Source organism: Apiotrichum porosum (genome assembly GCF_003942205.1).
Source record: "Apiotrichum porosum strain DSM 27194 chromosome Unknown scaffold_14, whole genome shotgun sequence".
NCBI classification, from domain to species: domain Eukaryota; kingdom Fungi; phylum Basidiomycota; class Tremellomycetes; order Trichosporonales; family Trichosporonaceae; genus Apiotrichum; species Apiotrichum porosum.
The window spans coordinates 580,192-594,985 of record NW_021167121.1 but is presented as its reverse complement, the minus strand read 5'-3'; the positions used below and the strand labels follow the sequence as shown (position 1 = coordinate 594,985).

General features: G+C 60.6%; 7 protein-coding genes across 7 annotated transcripts; 3 read left to right on the top strand and 4 right to left on the bottom strand.

Annotated features, from left to right (window-relative positions):
• Position 1: 1 nt before the first annotated feature.
• Positions 2–2,053, bottom strand: EHS24_003011 (uncharacterized protein; the record flags this gene model as incomplete). The annotated part of the gene is made up of 3 exons (XM_028618718.1): positions 2–1,288; positions 1,365–1,456; positions 1,513–2,053. The coding sequence occupies 3 exons, from the start codon at positions 2,051–2,053 to the stop codon at positions 2–4; spliced, it is 1,920 nt and encodes a 639-aa protein (XP_028473085.1).
• Positions 2,054–2,439: 386 nt separating this feature from the next.
• On the top strand, positions 2,440–3,535 carry SPC25 (kinetochore-associated Ndc80 complex subunit spc25; the record flags this gene model as incomplete). The annotated part of the gene is made up of 5 exons (XM_028618717.1): positions 2,440–2,598; positions 2,654–2,801; positions 2,848–3,099; positions 3,139–3,324; positions 3,378–3,535. The coding sequence occupies 5 exons, from the start codon at positions 2,440–2,442 to the stop codon at positions 3,533–3,535; spliced, it is 903 nt and encodes a 300-aa protein (XP_028473084.1).
• Positions 3,536–3,999: 464 nt separating this feature from the next.
• EHS24_003009 (uncharacterized protein) lies at positions 4,000–4,678 on the bottom strand (the record flags this gene model as incomplete). Its single annotated transcript, XM_028618716.1, has 2 exons — positions 4,000–4,113; positions 4,232–4,678. The coding sequence occupies 2 exons, from the start codon at positions 4,676–4,678 to the stop codon at positions 4,000–4,002; spliced, it is 561 nt and encodes a 186-aa protein (XP_028473083.1).
• A 285-nt stretch (positions 4,679–4,963) lies between these two features.
• On the top strand, positions 4,964–5,645 carry EHS24_003008 (uncharacterized protein; the record flags this gene model as incomplete). Its single annotated transcript, XM_028618715.1, has 3 exons — positions 4,964–5,000; positions 5,162–5,277; positions 5,508–5,645. The coding sequence occupies 3 exons, from the start codon at positions 4,964–4,966 to the stop codon at positions 5,643–5,645; spliced, it is 291 nt and encodes a 96-aa protein (XP_028473082.1).
• A 158-nt stretch (positions 5,646–5,803) lies between these two features.
• COG3 (Golgi transport complex subunit 3) lies at positions 5,804–8,662 on the bottom strand (the record flags this gene model as incomplete). The annotated part of the gene is made up of 6 exons (XM_028618714.1): positions 5,804–6,702; positions 6,743–7,559; positions 7,601–7,727; positions 7,776–7,831; positions 7,985–8,410; positions 8,450–8,662. The coding sequence occupies 6 exons, from the start codon at positions 8,660–8,662 to the stop codon at positions 5,804–5,806; spliced, it is 2,538 nt and encodes an 845-aa protein (XP_028473081.1).
• A 537-nt stretch (positions 8,663–9,199) lies between these two features.
• EHS24_003006 (uncharacterized protein) lies at positions 9,200–10,741 on the top strand (the record flags this gene model as incomplete). The annotated part of the gene is made up of 3 exons (XM_028618713.1): positions 9,200–9,269; positions 9,599–9,869; positions 9,928–10,741. 3 exons carry the CDS (start codon positions 9,200–9,202, stop codon positions 10,739–10,741), a joined length of 1,155 nt encoding a protein of 384 aa, XP_028473080.1.
• Positions 10,742–13,954: 3,213 nt separating this feature from the next.
• Positions 13,955–14,794, bottom strand: EHS24_003005 (uncharacterized protein; the record flags this gene model as incomplete). The annotated part of the gene is made up of 3 exons (XM_028618712.1): positions 13,955–13,993; positions 14,052–14,228; positions 14,309–14,794. The coding sequence occupies 3 exons, from the start codon at positions 14,792–14,794 to the stop codon at positions 13,955–13,957; spliced, it is 702 nt and encodes a 233-aa protein (XP_028473079.1).

Here is a 14,794-nt window from a genome sequence, read left to right as displayed (position 1 = left end):
TCTAGAAGATGGTGGCGAGAGGCTCGCCCTCGGGCTTGAGCTGGTTGCGCGACTGCTGCTGCTGGGGGCCAGCGTTGCGACCGAAAGTGAACCCGACCCAGTTGTTACGGTTACCCAGTCCCTTCTCCTCGACGGCCTCGACGTCACGCTGCTTCTTGAACACCTCGGCGTACTTGGCCATGTCCTCGGGGTTGGTGAACGAGTCAAAGTAACCGACATCAGTCTCGCCGTCGAGGACGGGGACGAAGGGTGCTGGGATCTGGCGCAGCTGGCCGAACGGCAGAGACGAGAAGAACGGCAGCGACTGGACGTCGGCGAGCGTCTGGATACGGTCCTTGGGGTGCGCAATGAGGCGGGTGACGGCGTCCCATGCAGTGTCGGTGAGGTTGAAGATGAGGTCCTCTGGACGGTCGTAGACCGGGCGACGGAGGACACGAGTCCAGTTCTTGAGGTTGGCCCAGGTCTCCTCTGGGGTTGAGCCCGAGAAGGGAGGGAAACCACAGAGGAACTCGAAGAGGATACATCCGAGCGACCAGTAGTCGGCCGAGAACGTGTACGTCTTGCCGCGCAGGACCTCGGGGGGCATGTAGTCGGGCGAACCAACGACCGAGTCGGCGTAGCGGGGCTCGGCCATGCGGATGGAGCGGTAGATGGTACGGCGCTCGAGGGTGGAACGGAAGACGAGGTCGTCGTCCGAGACCTGGTCAAGCTTCTGCTTCATCTGTTCAATCTTCTGCGGGTTGAGCGCACCGGTGGCGAGACCAAAGTCGGTGAGCTTGACGTGGCCAGTGCCGTCGACGAGGAAGTTTTCGGGCTTGAGGTCACGGTGGATGTAGCCGAGCTTGTGGAGCTCGTTGACACCGGCAAACATTTCGGCGGCGTAGAAGCGCGCGTGCTCCTCCTTGAGGACACCCGAGTTGTTGAGGAGGGTACGGAAGTCACCGCCGGGAACATACTCCATGGCGAGGTACACATGCTCCTGATCCTGGAAGGCGTAGAGCAGACGCACAAGCCAGGGGGTCTTGACAGCGGTGAGAATGTCACGCTCGACGAGAACGTGCTTGACCTCGTCCATCTTGGCAAGGGTGCCCTTGCGCATCTTCTTGAGAGCGCACACCTCGTTGGTGTCGACCTTGCGGGCGAGGAAGACGGAACCGTAGCCGCCCTGGCCAACCTGTGCAATCATGCGGAACTGGTCCACACGGAGCTTGGTGCGGCGCTTGCGAAGAATGACACGCTCACGGCCGTTGTAGCTGGAAAGCTCCTTGGCGTGTGCGTCACCGGTCACCTGCGCGTCGTCAACAATTGAACCCTAAAAGGGGGGTGGGTGGGTGGGTGGGTGGGTGGGTGTCGTGTTTACATACGTTACGGCGGACAGTGTCCTGCTTGAAGTTGTCGAGACGGCGCTTGCGGTCAGAAATGTAACCGAGCAGGTCAAAGTAGTAGTCGAGGAAGTCTGGGTGATGGGTCAGCCCATGTGTCCTTGTTGTCGTGGCGACAGTAAACACTCACAGATCTGAGCGACAGTTGCCTTGCGCCTGACCTCGGGCGACTCGAGGAGCTCGCGCTCCCAGAGCTCGAGGCCACGCTCCTTGGTGGTCTCGGCCTTGGCGGTGCGCATGCGGACGTCCTCTTCGTTGAAGCGGGCGCCGGGGACACCAAGACGCTGCTGCTGGGCCGGCTGAATGTAGTGGTACTGGTGGGGCTTGTCTGCCTTGTCGGCAGTTGCGAGGGGCTTGAGGCCGCTGGCGCCCTTGTACGTGGGCATGGGGACGTCCTCGGTAGCTGCGGGAGTGGCTGCGGCACCCTTGTCCTGCCAGAGGAAGGAGAGGTAGCTCGAGCGGTCGGTCTCGCTGGGAGCAGCATTCTCCTTGGTGGCGGACCCACCGGCTGGGCGGGGGATCTTTGAGGGGGAGGGGGGGATGGCCGTGTTGGGCATGCTGGAGGCGGACGAGGAGGGGTAGTCTGCCTGGGACGACTTTGCGGGAGACTGGGTGGCTGTCGACGCTGACGAGGACTGTGACTGGGTTGACTTGAGGACTCTTGCAAGCATGGTGGTAGAAAGCAAAAGAAGGAGAAAAGGAAAGAGGAAAAGGAAAGGCTAAGAGACAAGGGGGGGCTGGCCGCTGTGACTCTGTGATGTGGATGTTTGTGTCAAACAACGCTCGCTGGCGCCAACTCCTGACTGCCCCGGTTGTCCCGTCTCTCCCGCGCGCGCCTGCGGTCTGTGCGCTCCAGCCACTCCACAGACCCCAAAGGCAGTCGCGCATCACAGTCATTTTTGCTCCCGTTGTTGTGTGTGCAGAGAAAAGTCACTCTCCCACGGTCACGCCATGCCTCCCCTGCTCTCCTGCGCGTCGAGCCAAACAACCCACACGGTGGACAGCAATAACACACATCCCTTTTCCATCCCACATCACACATCACACATCCATCACCATGCCACCAGCACTCCTCCCAACACAGAAGGTGTCGCTTCACGACCTAATTGACCAGGCGAGGACACGCAGCCAGGAACCAGGCTACAATGCCGAGCATGGCGTGCTCGACCTTGGCTGGGAAGACTTCCACGGCCATGTCGACCGCTTCCTCAAGGCCGTGAGTTGGCTGTTTGCGACACATTTGGAGACACACTCACACCCTCGTTTTTCAGATTGACGAATACACCTTGCGCGCAAAGAAGGAGATTGCCGCCCGTGCGTCCGACCACACGGCCTCGGTCCGCGAGTTGGCGGCCAAAAAGGACGAGACGGAACGCCAGATCCAGCTCGAGCAGCAGCGCGAGCGTGACATGCTTATGAGTGGGTTTTTTGTTCCACCCACGGACGGAAGACTAACTCCCTCCAGCCATTGAGGTCGAACGGCGCACGATGACGGACATTACATCGTCTCTCTCGCGCCTGAACGCCGCTCTCGGACGCGTGAGGGACCAAGGCGCCGCGCTCGACAGTGACATTTCGGGCGTTCGTAAAGAGTCGCGTGCTGAGCGCGCGACAAAGGACCGCCAGGCCAAGGTCCTCGCCGAGATGCGTGCCCAAGACGAGCGTCAGCTCCAAGTCATCGAGGACGCGCTAGGTTTGACCATTACTGGTGTTGGAGGTGGGTAGACTTCGTCTGGGGTGCTTGCTAACCCACCAGCCAACCGCCTGTTACTCATGTTCACCCTCATCGACCCGGCCGCGCCCATGCGCGAGTTTAGCTTTGTCATTGACGTCTCGGGACAGGACTACAGCGTGCCGCAGTGCGACCCGCCCGTCGCCTCCATGCCCGACCTCGTCGCGCAGCTCAACGCCGACCGCGACCTGCACACGTTCATTAAGCGAGGTGAGTGCACAGTTGCCTGGTATGTCTGTTTGGGCTGCAGCTGACATCTCCAGTACGCAAGGCGTTTGTGGCCCTTGTTGGCCCCCCACCGGGCAAGTTTGACGACCTCTCTGGACCCTCCAGCCGAACACCACCTATTCCCGCAGCTGAATCCTCCACCCCGCCGTCCGCCGCCTCTCGTGCACCAGAGGCCACCCTCATCGACATTTAGCAAAAACGGTGAAGCGTTGTGAGGGTGGAGCTTGGAGGTCTGGGGACGTAGGCGGAAAGGAGAGTTGTCTTGGGTTGTCCTACACTTGTTGTATCCGTGTATTGTCGATAGAGAGCATGCGACGCGCATATAATGAGTCAAACGGCGTTGTGAGTGATTACATTCCCGGATGGGGCCTGGTAGAGCTTGAACTGGTCAGTCTCGGGTGGCCGGGCGGGATTAAGTTAAGCTCGATCCGATCAGTCAAATGAATTGGGCCAAAGTAAAGTGGATGGACGGGACGAGCCACTTCCCACAGCGAAACACCCTTTTACCTCGAGAGACATGCTGAATGGGGATGCAAATGTTCATAAATACAAGGACAGGGCGCGGAAGAGGGCGAAGGGAGTGATGTGGGGGCAGTGCTTCTCTGCTTCTGCCTCTGCCTTTTGGATAACGCATAGAGGACCTGGGACCTAGGTCGGCTAGGGAGCGTACTCGATGTCGCCGTTCATGTCGACACGGCCCTTTGTGATCTCCTCGCCCTTGGCGCGCATGAGGTCCTCGATGGTACGCAGCTTGCCGTCCTCGGTGCTCTCCTGTACCCAGCGTCAGCGGTGAATCCCAGACGCAGGATATGGATGTATTCGGTCCACATGGGCGGCTGAGGGCCCGAGTAGGGTGCGACCTCCCAGCCACACACGGGGGGGTACTCACGTTGAACCAGCCCAGCTGGTCGGCAATCAAGTGACGCGCCTCGCACTTGGGACACTGGACGATAACAACACCCTTCTCATAGCTGCGCTTCTTGAACTCGTGCGTGCTCCTGTGCCCGCACGTGGGGTTGCCCTTTTCGGCGCCGGCGGTGCACGTAAAGGTCATGGCGAGCATGGGCTCGATCTGGCCGATCTGCTGGCGCTGGGGCGCGCCCTCGGCGGGAGCCTCGATGGCGCTCGCGTCCGACGCGGGTGAAGAGGAAGATGACTCGGGGGTAGCTGGGGTAGAGGACGACGACGACGACGAAGACGCCGATGACGACCAGCGCAGCGACATGGCAGGCATGGCGCGGGGGACGGGGCGAGCGAGCGCCAGAACGGCCGGGCGCGCAGCCACGGGCCGCGGGCGTGCAGCGATAGCGAGGAGACGGAGGGACCTCATCGACATGGTTGTGGGTGTTTGACAAGAGAGATGACGATGGGAAAGGAAAGGAATCGGATTAAAAATCGATGACGAGCGACGGTGGCCGGTGGAACTTCTGTCGTCAAGTGGACCGCCAGTGTGTCGCCACCCAAAAGAACGGGTTGCCGCGCGGTGCCTGAGCGGTGAGTAATGACTTGGGTGGGATTCGGAACCGCTGTGACTTTGAGCGATGGGCTTCAGTGCGGACCGGCCCGATGTTGAGACTTTCTCCATCGTCCACCACTCCCTCTCGTCCATCTCTTTGTCGCCATGCACGCCCCGCTCGGAGTCCCAGAACGTCAGCTGGGTAAGTCACGCATGTCCCCTTCCATGCGGCTGCAGCGGCGCAAGCCGCGACTGTGCGGGTGTCATCCGTCGAGCTCTCGGTAGTGCTCCTCTGCATACTTCCGCCATGCCAACTCGTCAACTCCACTGTCCAGCTGCAGAACCCACTGACACCACCCGCAGCCTGCGCCGACCTCATCAAGGCCCTTCACGAGTGCCACAACGCATCGGTCTGGAACCGCTTCATCGGAGGATGCAACGACCAGAAGCAGGCGCTCAACATGTGTCTCCGCCAGGAGGTGAGTTGCGAGTTGGCAACGGGAGGCAGACAGGCGGTACTGCAACTTGTGTTGCTATGCACCACTACTGCTGGCATTGCGCAGTACAGTGAACACGCATATGTGTCGGTGTCGGACGGTGCAGCTGCCCGCATCTTTGGCAACGAGCTGCGCCGTCCCTCAACGCCAGCGTTCCTCTCTCACTTCGCTCCCCAGTTGTGCCAGCACGATCCCAATCCTAACGCCTCCAGCGCGTCGACCGCACCACGCGTAACCGTGAAGACTCCAAGGACCGTAACAAGAAGAAGTACGACGCGTGGGACAAGCTCAAGGAGGAGACGACCGCTCCCGACGCTGCTCCAGCAGCCGAGCCCAAGGCTGAGGCCTAGGGCTCTGGAAGAAGACGAGACCATAGACGAGGCAGGGGGCCTGGGGAACACTACTCTACTACTGTGCATTGCATTGATTACATTGTTTTTCTTTTCATCCTAAAATGTCGCATACCAACCAGACTCCAGCTGGCTGGCCTGGGACGGCGCTCGTTGCTCTATGCCCTTCCTGTGTACCTGGCCTCTGCGAGCTGCCCGGCCACCGCGCTCGGGGTACTCAGCGCCGCGGCCGTGCTGAAGTCATACTCGGCGCGAACCATGTCGTGGAACTGGCGGTACACGTCCACAATAGCCGCCTGCGCTGGGGGGATGAGCACGCGCACCGTCTCCTCGTCCTGGAGGTACAGCATGAGCTCGCGCTTCCACTTCTGGACGGCGTGTTCGGCCGTCTGGCGGAACTCGTCGTGGACGGCAGCGACAGCCTGCGGGCTGGCCCATTCCTGCGCCGGCAGATCGCCGCCGCCGCCACCACTGGCGCGGCTCGAGAGGTGCGCGCTGCACCGGTCGAGGAAGGCACGCAGAGGCTGCGTGGCCTTGGAGGTACATTGCGCGATGAGGTCCTCGCACGCGTCCTTGAGCTCGCGGTCGAGGTCGGCCTTGGCGTCTGGTGCAAGGTCACGCGCCGCGCCGCCACGGCCGTATCCGAGGAGCAAGGTCGCGTTCTCGAGGAGAGAGCGGAGGAAATCGGTGACGCCCGCCCAGTCGCGGTGCTTGCTCGCGCGCCCAAAGTCCAGTCCGGCAGTCGTCTCCTTGAGAATGAGCAGGTGGCGGACGAGGAAGAGCTTGGCGTCGGCCTGCTTTTCCTTGTTTGCGCCAATGAGGCCCGAGGCTGACGACAGCGACCGGCGACACGTGAGCACGGCCTCTTGTGCCAGGTCGGCAAAGACCGTGTTGTCAATGTACGTGTACAGACACGAGAGGACCCAGAGGGTGACGCGAAGTGTGGGGTACCACGTCTCTTGGGAGTCGAGGGGCGGGAGGGTAAGGAGCGCAGGCTCGTCATCCTCGTAGTCCAGCGAGATGGTAGCGCCGCGCTTGACAAGGGGTTGACCGGCCGCTGAATTGTTAGTTGAAGCAGCCCACTACTCCCAACTCACCTCCTTCGTTGAGCTTCTCGGGATAGTCGAGGTCTCCGGGCCTCGGGGCATAGTACTGAACGTCGGCCTGGATGAGGGCCTGTGCACGGAAGACGAGACGCGTCTGCGCGTCCTGGAGCACCATCTTGAGAAGGAGCTCGGTATGGAGGCGCGAGAGCGGCTTGCGTCCGCGCTGTCTCCTGCCAACGCCAGATGCGTTTGAGTTTTGGCGGTACATTGACGATGTTGCGCTTCCAGGACGCAGCAGCGGCGAGTTGCCACCAGAAAAGAAATAGTCGTTGCGGTCGCCAAAGGGTGACACGCTGAGTGTCGACTCGGGCGAGAACACGAGGGCCTCGTCGGGGTCGTCGTCGTCTGAGATTTCATGCACCATGAGCGCCTGGAGGACAGTGCACACCTCTTGCAAGACGGTGAGAGACGGTTCGTGCAGGATCCGTGGGCGGATATGGTCATACAAGTGGTCGCAGAGGCTCTCAAGGAAGCCGTACAGTTGGGTCTCGCCCGAGAGGAAGAATTGCTTGAACAGGTTGAACTCGTCCAAGCACGTCTGCTTGAGGTAGCTGCACCCGGCACGCGTGAGGTCGACGAGGTCACCCCGGCTGGGGTTAAGACGAGCAATCTCCTCGGCAACACGGGGACCCATAAGAGCCTGACGGGATGTGACCCAGGCGATGTGGCAATCCATAAGAATCTGGGGCAGCTCGTCCTTGTTCGACGGGATGCGCTGCTCCAGCTCGGCAAGAAGCGGCCGCAAGGAGGCAGAGAGCGACGAGAAGCGGTTGTACAGCAGACCACGGGTGGTCATTTCAGACAATGACTGTATGGGTTAGGACCTCCTGCGGGGCTCCCAGTACCTACCTTATCCGCCAGTCTCCTGCCGACCTCGACGGCGAGCGCCTTGACTGTGGCCACAAAGTGCAGACGAATCAGGGTCATACTACGGGTCATGCACTGCTGGTAGCGAAGACGGTACAGCTCAGCATCCCTAAAGTCGCGCTTATTGTCAGCTCCGATCGTCTGGCCGATAGCTCACATGTTCTCCCAGATAGCTGATACACTCGTCCAGGCGTCGAACCATCGGTAAGAAGTCTGGGCTGAGGACCAACTCGCCTCCGGGATTGTTGAGGATGCGCTGGGCCGTCTCGAGGAACGTAAAGTAGCTCAAACGGTGTGCCAGTTGCGCCGTATGCGTAAGCAGGTGCGTCTGAGAGGTTAGCACGAGGCATCCAAATGCGACCTCACCTGTTCTTCCAAGAGATCCTCGCAGGCGCCTCGCAAGCTCTCACTCCTCTCCTCGACATACTCGAGTGCCTTGAGCATCTCGCCAACCTCGCCCTCACCCTGTTCGAGCAGCTCAATGAGGCCATCACACTTCTCGCGCAAGCCCGAGATCTCGGCCAAGTGCTCGCGATACAGGCTGTCCTGCTCGTGTTCAGCCGAGAGCGCCAAAGCGGCAAAGTGGTCGTGGAACTGCTGCGGCGTCACAATGCTCGTGGGGTGCAGAGGGTCGGGGCGGCTGAGACCCGACAAGCCGGGCTGAGGAGATCCTGGGACGCTGGGCATGCCGCTTGCCGAACCTGTACGCGAGTGGACGTTGGGGAAGCGCATTCGGATGGGTGTGGTGGGACGCGAGCCTTGGGCCTGGGCGGATGACTCGGCATCGGTAAACTAGACGTGAGCTAGTTGCACAGGACATATAGCTCTTACCTTTTCAGGAAGTGGACGCTCGCCAAAGCGCTCCTTGACCACTGCAATGCTCTGGACCTGCTCGTCGGAGAGAGGCGACTTGGACTCCCATTCCTCGAGGGAGACGACCTGCCTTGGTTGGATGGGGGTGTTGGCACGGGAGGCGGTGGCGCTGCCCGATGTTATGGGCGCCCGTCTGAGGTTGAACCCTCCCGGGGTTGCCGGCCTAGACATGGTGGGGTGAGGAGGACGAGATGGATGAGTTGGCTGGTGGTTTGGATGGTGTATCGCTCGCTCTGGCTGTGCCTCCACAGCAGCCATGACACGCGTTGGACCACCAATCTAGCCATGTGCTAAAGTGGGGGCCATGAACAAACATGCACACGTGGCTCTGGTGGGCCCGCGCTGAGCGACGCGCTCTGATCCCCCCTTGCACCCTCCTCTCGCTCGCGTCTCGTGCGTGTGTCGTGTAAGGGGGTGCAGCGCAGAGAGGGCCCTTCCCGCGTTTCCCTTGCGACACCATCCACCCACACCCCCACCATCGTCCATTCGTCCCTCCTCTCACCACCTCTCTCCACCACCACCATCCCCCCTCCCCACCTCTCACCACCAACCCCCCACTCGCCATCCAGCGAACACTCTCCTTTGCGCCGTATCGCGCACTCACTCAACTCCCGTTAAACCGCACCACCTCGACCTTGACCCGTCGGACCGTGCACTCGAACTCTTCCACCACCACCACCCACACTCCACGCGTCTCCAACATCCGCCATGGTGTACCGCGCGTCTAGGGGAAGGAAGCAGGCCAAGAAGGGCGTCCAGCTCACCATCATGGTGGTCGGTGAGTATCATCTGTCCTGCAAAACACACGCGCGGATGCACACTACGCAACTGGGAGCTCCCTCAAGTTGGTGGACAAGACGAAGCGCGCGCGCACTGTACCACTGGTGCACAGACCCGCACCCAGCGCGGGGGCCGCGGGACGTGGAGGGCCCGATGGGTGGCCAGTTTGCAGAGTTTCCCGTCCCGCTGGCGAGCACATGCAGCGCACTGCTGGCATCGGCATGCACACACGGCGCGTGATGGGCGCGAGGAGCGAAAGCGGTGTGCGAAGCAGGATTCTGGATGTGTGCATGGGACTCGGAGAGAACTGACACTACAATTCCGCAGGCTCGTCTGGTACCGGTCGCACCACTTTCGTCAACACGCTCATTGAGCAGCCCCTCCTCCCGCACAGGTCTCAGCAGCTCCTCCGTGACCCCGAGAACCCTCGCTCCGAGGTCGACCCCACTCTCGCCCAGCAGGCCGCGGCCGACGCGCACATTGAGCGCAAGGTTGAGATCAAGCAGCACAATGTCGAGCTTGACGAGGATGGGATGCGCATTGCCCTCACCGTCGTCGACACCCCGGGCTTTGGCGACGGCATCGACAACGAGAACTGGTGAGCCTGGTCCTGTTAAATACACATCTCTCGGGTGAATGCTAACAGACAACCTCAGCTTCCAGGAGATTTCGTCCTACCTCGAGCGCCAGTACGATGACATTCTCGCCGAGGAGTCGCGTATCAAGCGTAACCCGCGTTTCCGTGACAACCGTGTTCACGCGCTCCTCTACTTTATCCAGCCCACTGGCCACGCCCTGCGCGAGATGGACATTGAGCTCATGCGCCGTCTTTCGCCCCGTGTCAACGTCATCCCCGTCATTGGCAAGGCCGACTCGCTTACTCCCTCGGAGCTCAAGTCGTTCAAGAAGCGTATCATGGAGGACATTGAGTACTACGGTATCCCCGTCTACAACTTCCCTTACGACCCCGAGGAGGATGACGAGGACACCATTGCCGACAACCGCGAGCTCCGTGGTCTCCTTCCCTTCGCCATTGTTGGTGCCGAGGAGGAGATTATGATCAACGGCGAGGCCGTCCGTGGCCGCCGCTACCCTTGGGGTATTGTCGAGGTCGACAACGAGGACCACTCGGACTTTACCCCTCTCCGTCGTGCGCTCCTTGCCTCGCACCTCACCGACCTCAAGGAGATCACCCACGACTTCCTGTACGAAAACTACCGTACCGAGAAACTCTCGCGCTCGGTCACTGGCGGCGACCAGAACGACCAGGTCCTGCCCGAGGACATGGCCACCCAGTCTGTCCGCCTCAAGGAGGAGCAGCTCCGCCGGGAGGAGGAGAAGCTCCGCGAGATCGAGCTCAAGGTCCAGCGCGAGATCCAGCTCAAGCGCCAGGAGCTCCTCGCCAAGGAGGACTCGCTCAAGGTCCTCGAGGCCCGTCTCGCCGCCCAGGGCCAGAACCACGAGTACTGAGTCGTCGGTACAAACAACGACACCTACTAGTCGTCGACCACCACCCACCTATTCGCCTTCGTCCCTCCCTTCCTGCGAGAAACCCGTGCGCCTCCCGTCGCGCGCGCGTTTATCGCAGGCTGCTATCTCTGAAAGCTCCAAGGAAATGTCCTTAATGTCCTCATGTCCCCCCCATGCCGCTCCTCAAAGTCGGACAGACCCCTCCACATCCCCTTTTAAACTATTTTTCTTTGCTCCCTTTCCTCTCTCTCTCTCTCTCTCGCTCTACTCGTACCCAACCCCCTCTCCGGTGTGCCGGCTGTCTCGGGCGCGCGTTTGCAACGCACGTCTCTCCCGGTACCTTCTATACCAAAGATGAATGCAAACGGCTGTTCCTAGTGCTCGTGCTCTACAGGGTCGCATACTTGACAGACTCGACTCGCAAGGCATGCTCGGTGGTTCAAAAAACACACAACGGGTGTTCAACGATATCGTTGAAACCTCCGGTAGTCTGTTTTCACCTCCGAACACACCGGTACGTGGTACACCGGGCCAGACCCATCCAAAGTCGAAAAACACATCACTGCAAGCAGCGGCTCCTCTGAAGGGGCGTAGTGTTTCTCGATAAAAGCCACAGTCAAGCGTGCAAGGGATCTGTGCAATACCATCCAGACAAGTCGTCTAGCCAGACTGGGCACTGTGTGCAAAAAGGAAACGAGCGCCATCACAGAATCGCACCTTTCATATCCAGTGGCCAGTGGCCAGTGGCCAGTGTGAAACCACCCAACACGTCCAAACCCAAACACGTTAGCACGTTCCGCAGGGCGCACCAACGGGTCGGGCCGTCCGGGATCCGGGAGGTCTCCTGGTCGCACCGAGCCGGGCGGAGGCATGAGCTTAAACCGGCAATGGAGCAAAAGGGGAAGCAAAGGCAGGCTCGCAGGCGCTAAGCGGGAGAAAAGTGCCACGAGGAGAGCGCTTTCTCATATTCTCATAATATCCTGTGATGGAAGAAATGTACTGTACTGCGTCTCGCGTCTGGTTCCCCTGCAGGTCAATCATGAATCAACAAGCAATGGCAACAGCCCTCGAATCGACTGGTCGACGTGCCGAGGTCTCTGGGTATATGAACTCCAACCGCATCAAGGATCGATCGAGAAGAGGTAAACAGTCGTAAACTAGGGCGAGTCATGAAAGAGTTCTGGGCTCACGAACAACGACAACAAAATGGCTGCCGACTTGACGAGCTCTCGAGAGACAAGCGAAAGACACGCGTGACAAGCTCGGTAGCGGCGTGGTCGGCACGAGGAGCACCTTGAGCAGCTCGGGGCTCGAGACGACGGCACCGCGCGTTGGTGGGCCAGACAGCACGGCATTTCGTATCAGACGCCCACCAGCTGGCCAGCTGCCAGCGCGCTTCTCCCCGTGGCCCGTTGCCGTTGGCCTGTGAGTTTTGAGGCACACAGGTGACGACGTTCCACACTGGCCACACTGCCACAATGGCACGCCGCCGGATGTCCGCTGACACTGACGGGGGCGACCTCCAGGTCACTCACTCCAGCCTCCAGGTCCATGGGCCATGGGGGCCTGACCTGGAACTCGTACGCAAGCGTTTCGGTGGATCGGTGGGTTTCTGTATTTTGCGTTATTTGGGCCACTGGCCACTGGCCACTGGCGTTCCTCGGTGTCCCGCCATTTGTGGACTGGGTTGCCTCTGAACTCGCTCACGTGCGTGCATGTGCATGTGGTCGTCATCGGTATGACCCATAGTCCCATGACAGTTGCTAGGAGAGGAGGAGTGGCGAATGGCGAGTCTGCTCAGTTTCACTGCCGTCCTGCTGGCCTGGCACTCGTGCTCGCCTCCTTGCTGGCCATTGCTACCCATACTATATACTGGGATGCGAGCGTGGCGTTTCTGGTTTCTGACTCACACATGCGTACCGTGTGGACACGTATCCCGCCGGGCGCTGCGCGCTGTGCAGAGGTATAGATGTGCACAATATGCGTAATGTGCGTAATGTGACGTTTGACGTGGGAGCCACGCGGCGGCGCGGCGAGGTGCCATCAAATATCAAAAGATATAGCCTCCAGCTTCCAGCACTGCTGGTTCGCGCTGAATGCCACCGCTGTGGCAGAGTGCCGACGAATCCTTGATCGTTGATGACGCTTGGCCTGGTGGGTTTGTACTACCTGGTGTATCGCTCGTCTTCGCTGGCAGTGGAGCAGTGGCAGTAGCAGGAGTGGACACGTGGTGCTCCAATGCACAACTTGTAAAACACATACAGCACTCGCTACAATGCACAATTTATAAACCTCTACACGTATCGGGTGGCGGCGGGGCTAACCCATCGCGGACACTTGAGGTACCGAGGCCATCCACCCCGCCGGCGGCAGTGGCCTTCTCCGCGGCAGTGGTCGTGTGCCCCATGTCGCGTGCCCCCCCCCCCCCCCCCCCCCCAGTCGTGTGTATCCTTGTTTGCGCATATACAATGCATACACTACGCGCAGTCCTCGGCACCCTCCGTTTTCTTCCTACAGATCCTGCAATGTTGCGGCGCCCGATCAAGCGGGGCTCGGTACAACGACAGCGCGGCTGCCTTACTGGCTCCTCGTCAGGGGAACTGGTATCTACAAGTGGGCATCTCGTCATCATCGCCTGCGTCCCCTTTGCTGTTCTTTTTGGGATTTTGGGATTTCGTGGTGTTCTGTCTCTCGACCTACGCCGCCACGCCTACTCCCTCTGGACTCCTTGATTGTGGTGGGGTGGATTGTTGCTACTGGTTGCGCCGCCGCGCCCGTTTCGTTTCGACTGCGCTGTTCTCGTCTTCCTTCTGATTCTCGCTTCTGACTTGTTGGTGACAACTTGTTGAGGGGCACTTCTGACAGCTTCACTGCTGCAAACGACCGGATAAAACGCCTAGAATGTGTTGTGATTGGGTGCGGTTGTGGTTGGTTGGTTGGTTGGTTGGTTGGTGTGGTGTGTGTGGTGTGTGTGGTGTTGTGTTGGTGTGATTGGATGTGGAAAGTGTTGCGCGGCTTGCTTGTGGTTGATGTGATGAGGATGGATTGGGGGTGTGCGATAGACGTGGTCACGGCCGTGTGCGTGACACATGATGACACAGGTGCATCGCACTGGCGCACTGGGAATCGGTGGTGGGTGGAAGGGTCGCTCGTTTCGATGGTGCGGATCGCTGACCGAGATCGCTGACTGGATCGCGGCCACTGTGGGGTTGCTTAGAAGTGGACCTGGTCACGCAGGATACGCTCGCCCATCTGTTTCGCTGTCAGTACTAGCCTCAATGAAGTAGCGTAGCACATGCTGATGACTTACGGGGCTGACACCGCGCCTGCGTGCGGTCGACTCGGAGTAGCGGCGACGGCCGCCACCGACGGTACCGGCACGGTGAACGTCCGCGGCGGGCGGGTGGGCGGCGAGGCCCTCCTGCGGCGCCATGGAGCCGATTGGCGTCGGGTTAGGCGGGCCCGGAACGGGAGGAGGCACTGCGGGCTGAGAATGTCAGTAAGGGCTGATCAAGGAGAGGCAAGGGGTGGATGGAGAAGGAGGTCGCCCTCGCGACAATCACTCACCCTCGAGAAGCCGCTGGTGAACGAGAGACGGCGGAGCACACCCTGGCCACGGGCCATCTTGTCGCCGAGGACACCGGTGAACTGGGGCGGGGAGACGCCAGCCTGGTTGTTGAAGCCGCCAGTCAGAGTCTGGCCGGGGCTCATGCTCATGGAGACGGCGCGTCGCTGGCCACGGGCGGCGGCGGCGGCAGCCCATCCGCGGTTCTTGAGGTCAGAAATGTCTCCAAACTCGAGGCTGTCGTGGTCAAAGTGGTCATCCTCGTGGTGGTGGGGGATGTCAATCTTAGGGGCTGGCGGGGAGCCTGCGGTCTGGCCGCCAGCGGGCTTGGCTGGGCTGGTGGTGGAGAAGGCGTTCCATTTGCCAAAGAGGCTGCCAGGAGTGGAAGTGCTCAGGCCGACGGCAGAGCCGGCAAAGGGGGTCTGGGGCGAGCCCGCGCCGTTGACCTGGGCGCCAGAGGTGGCGATGGTGATGGGCTCGGCAGGCAT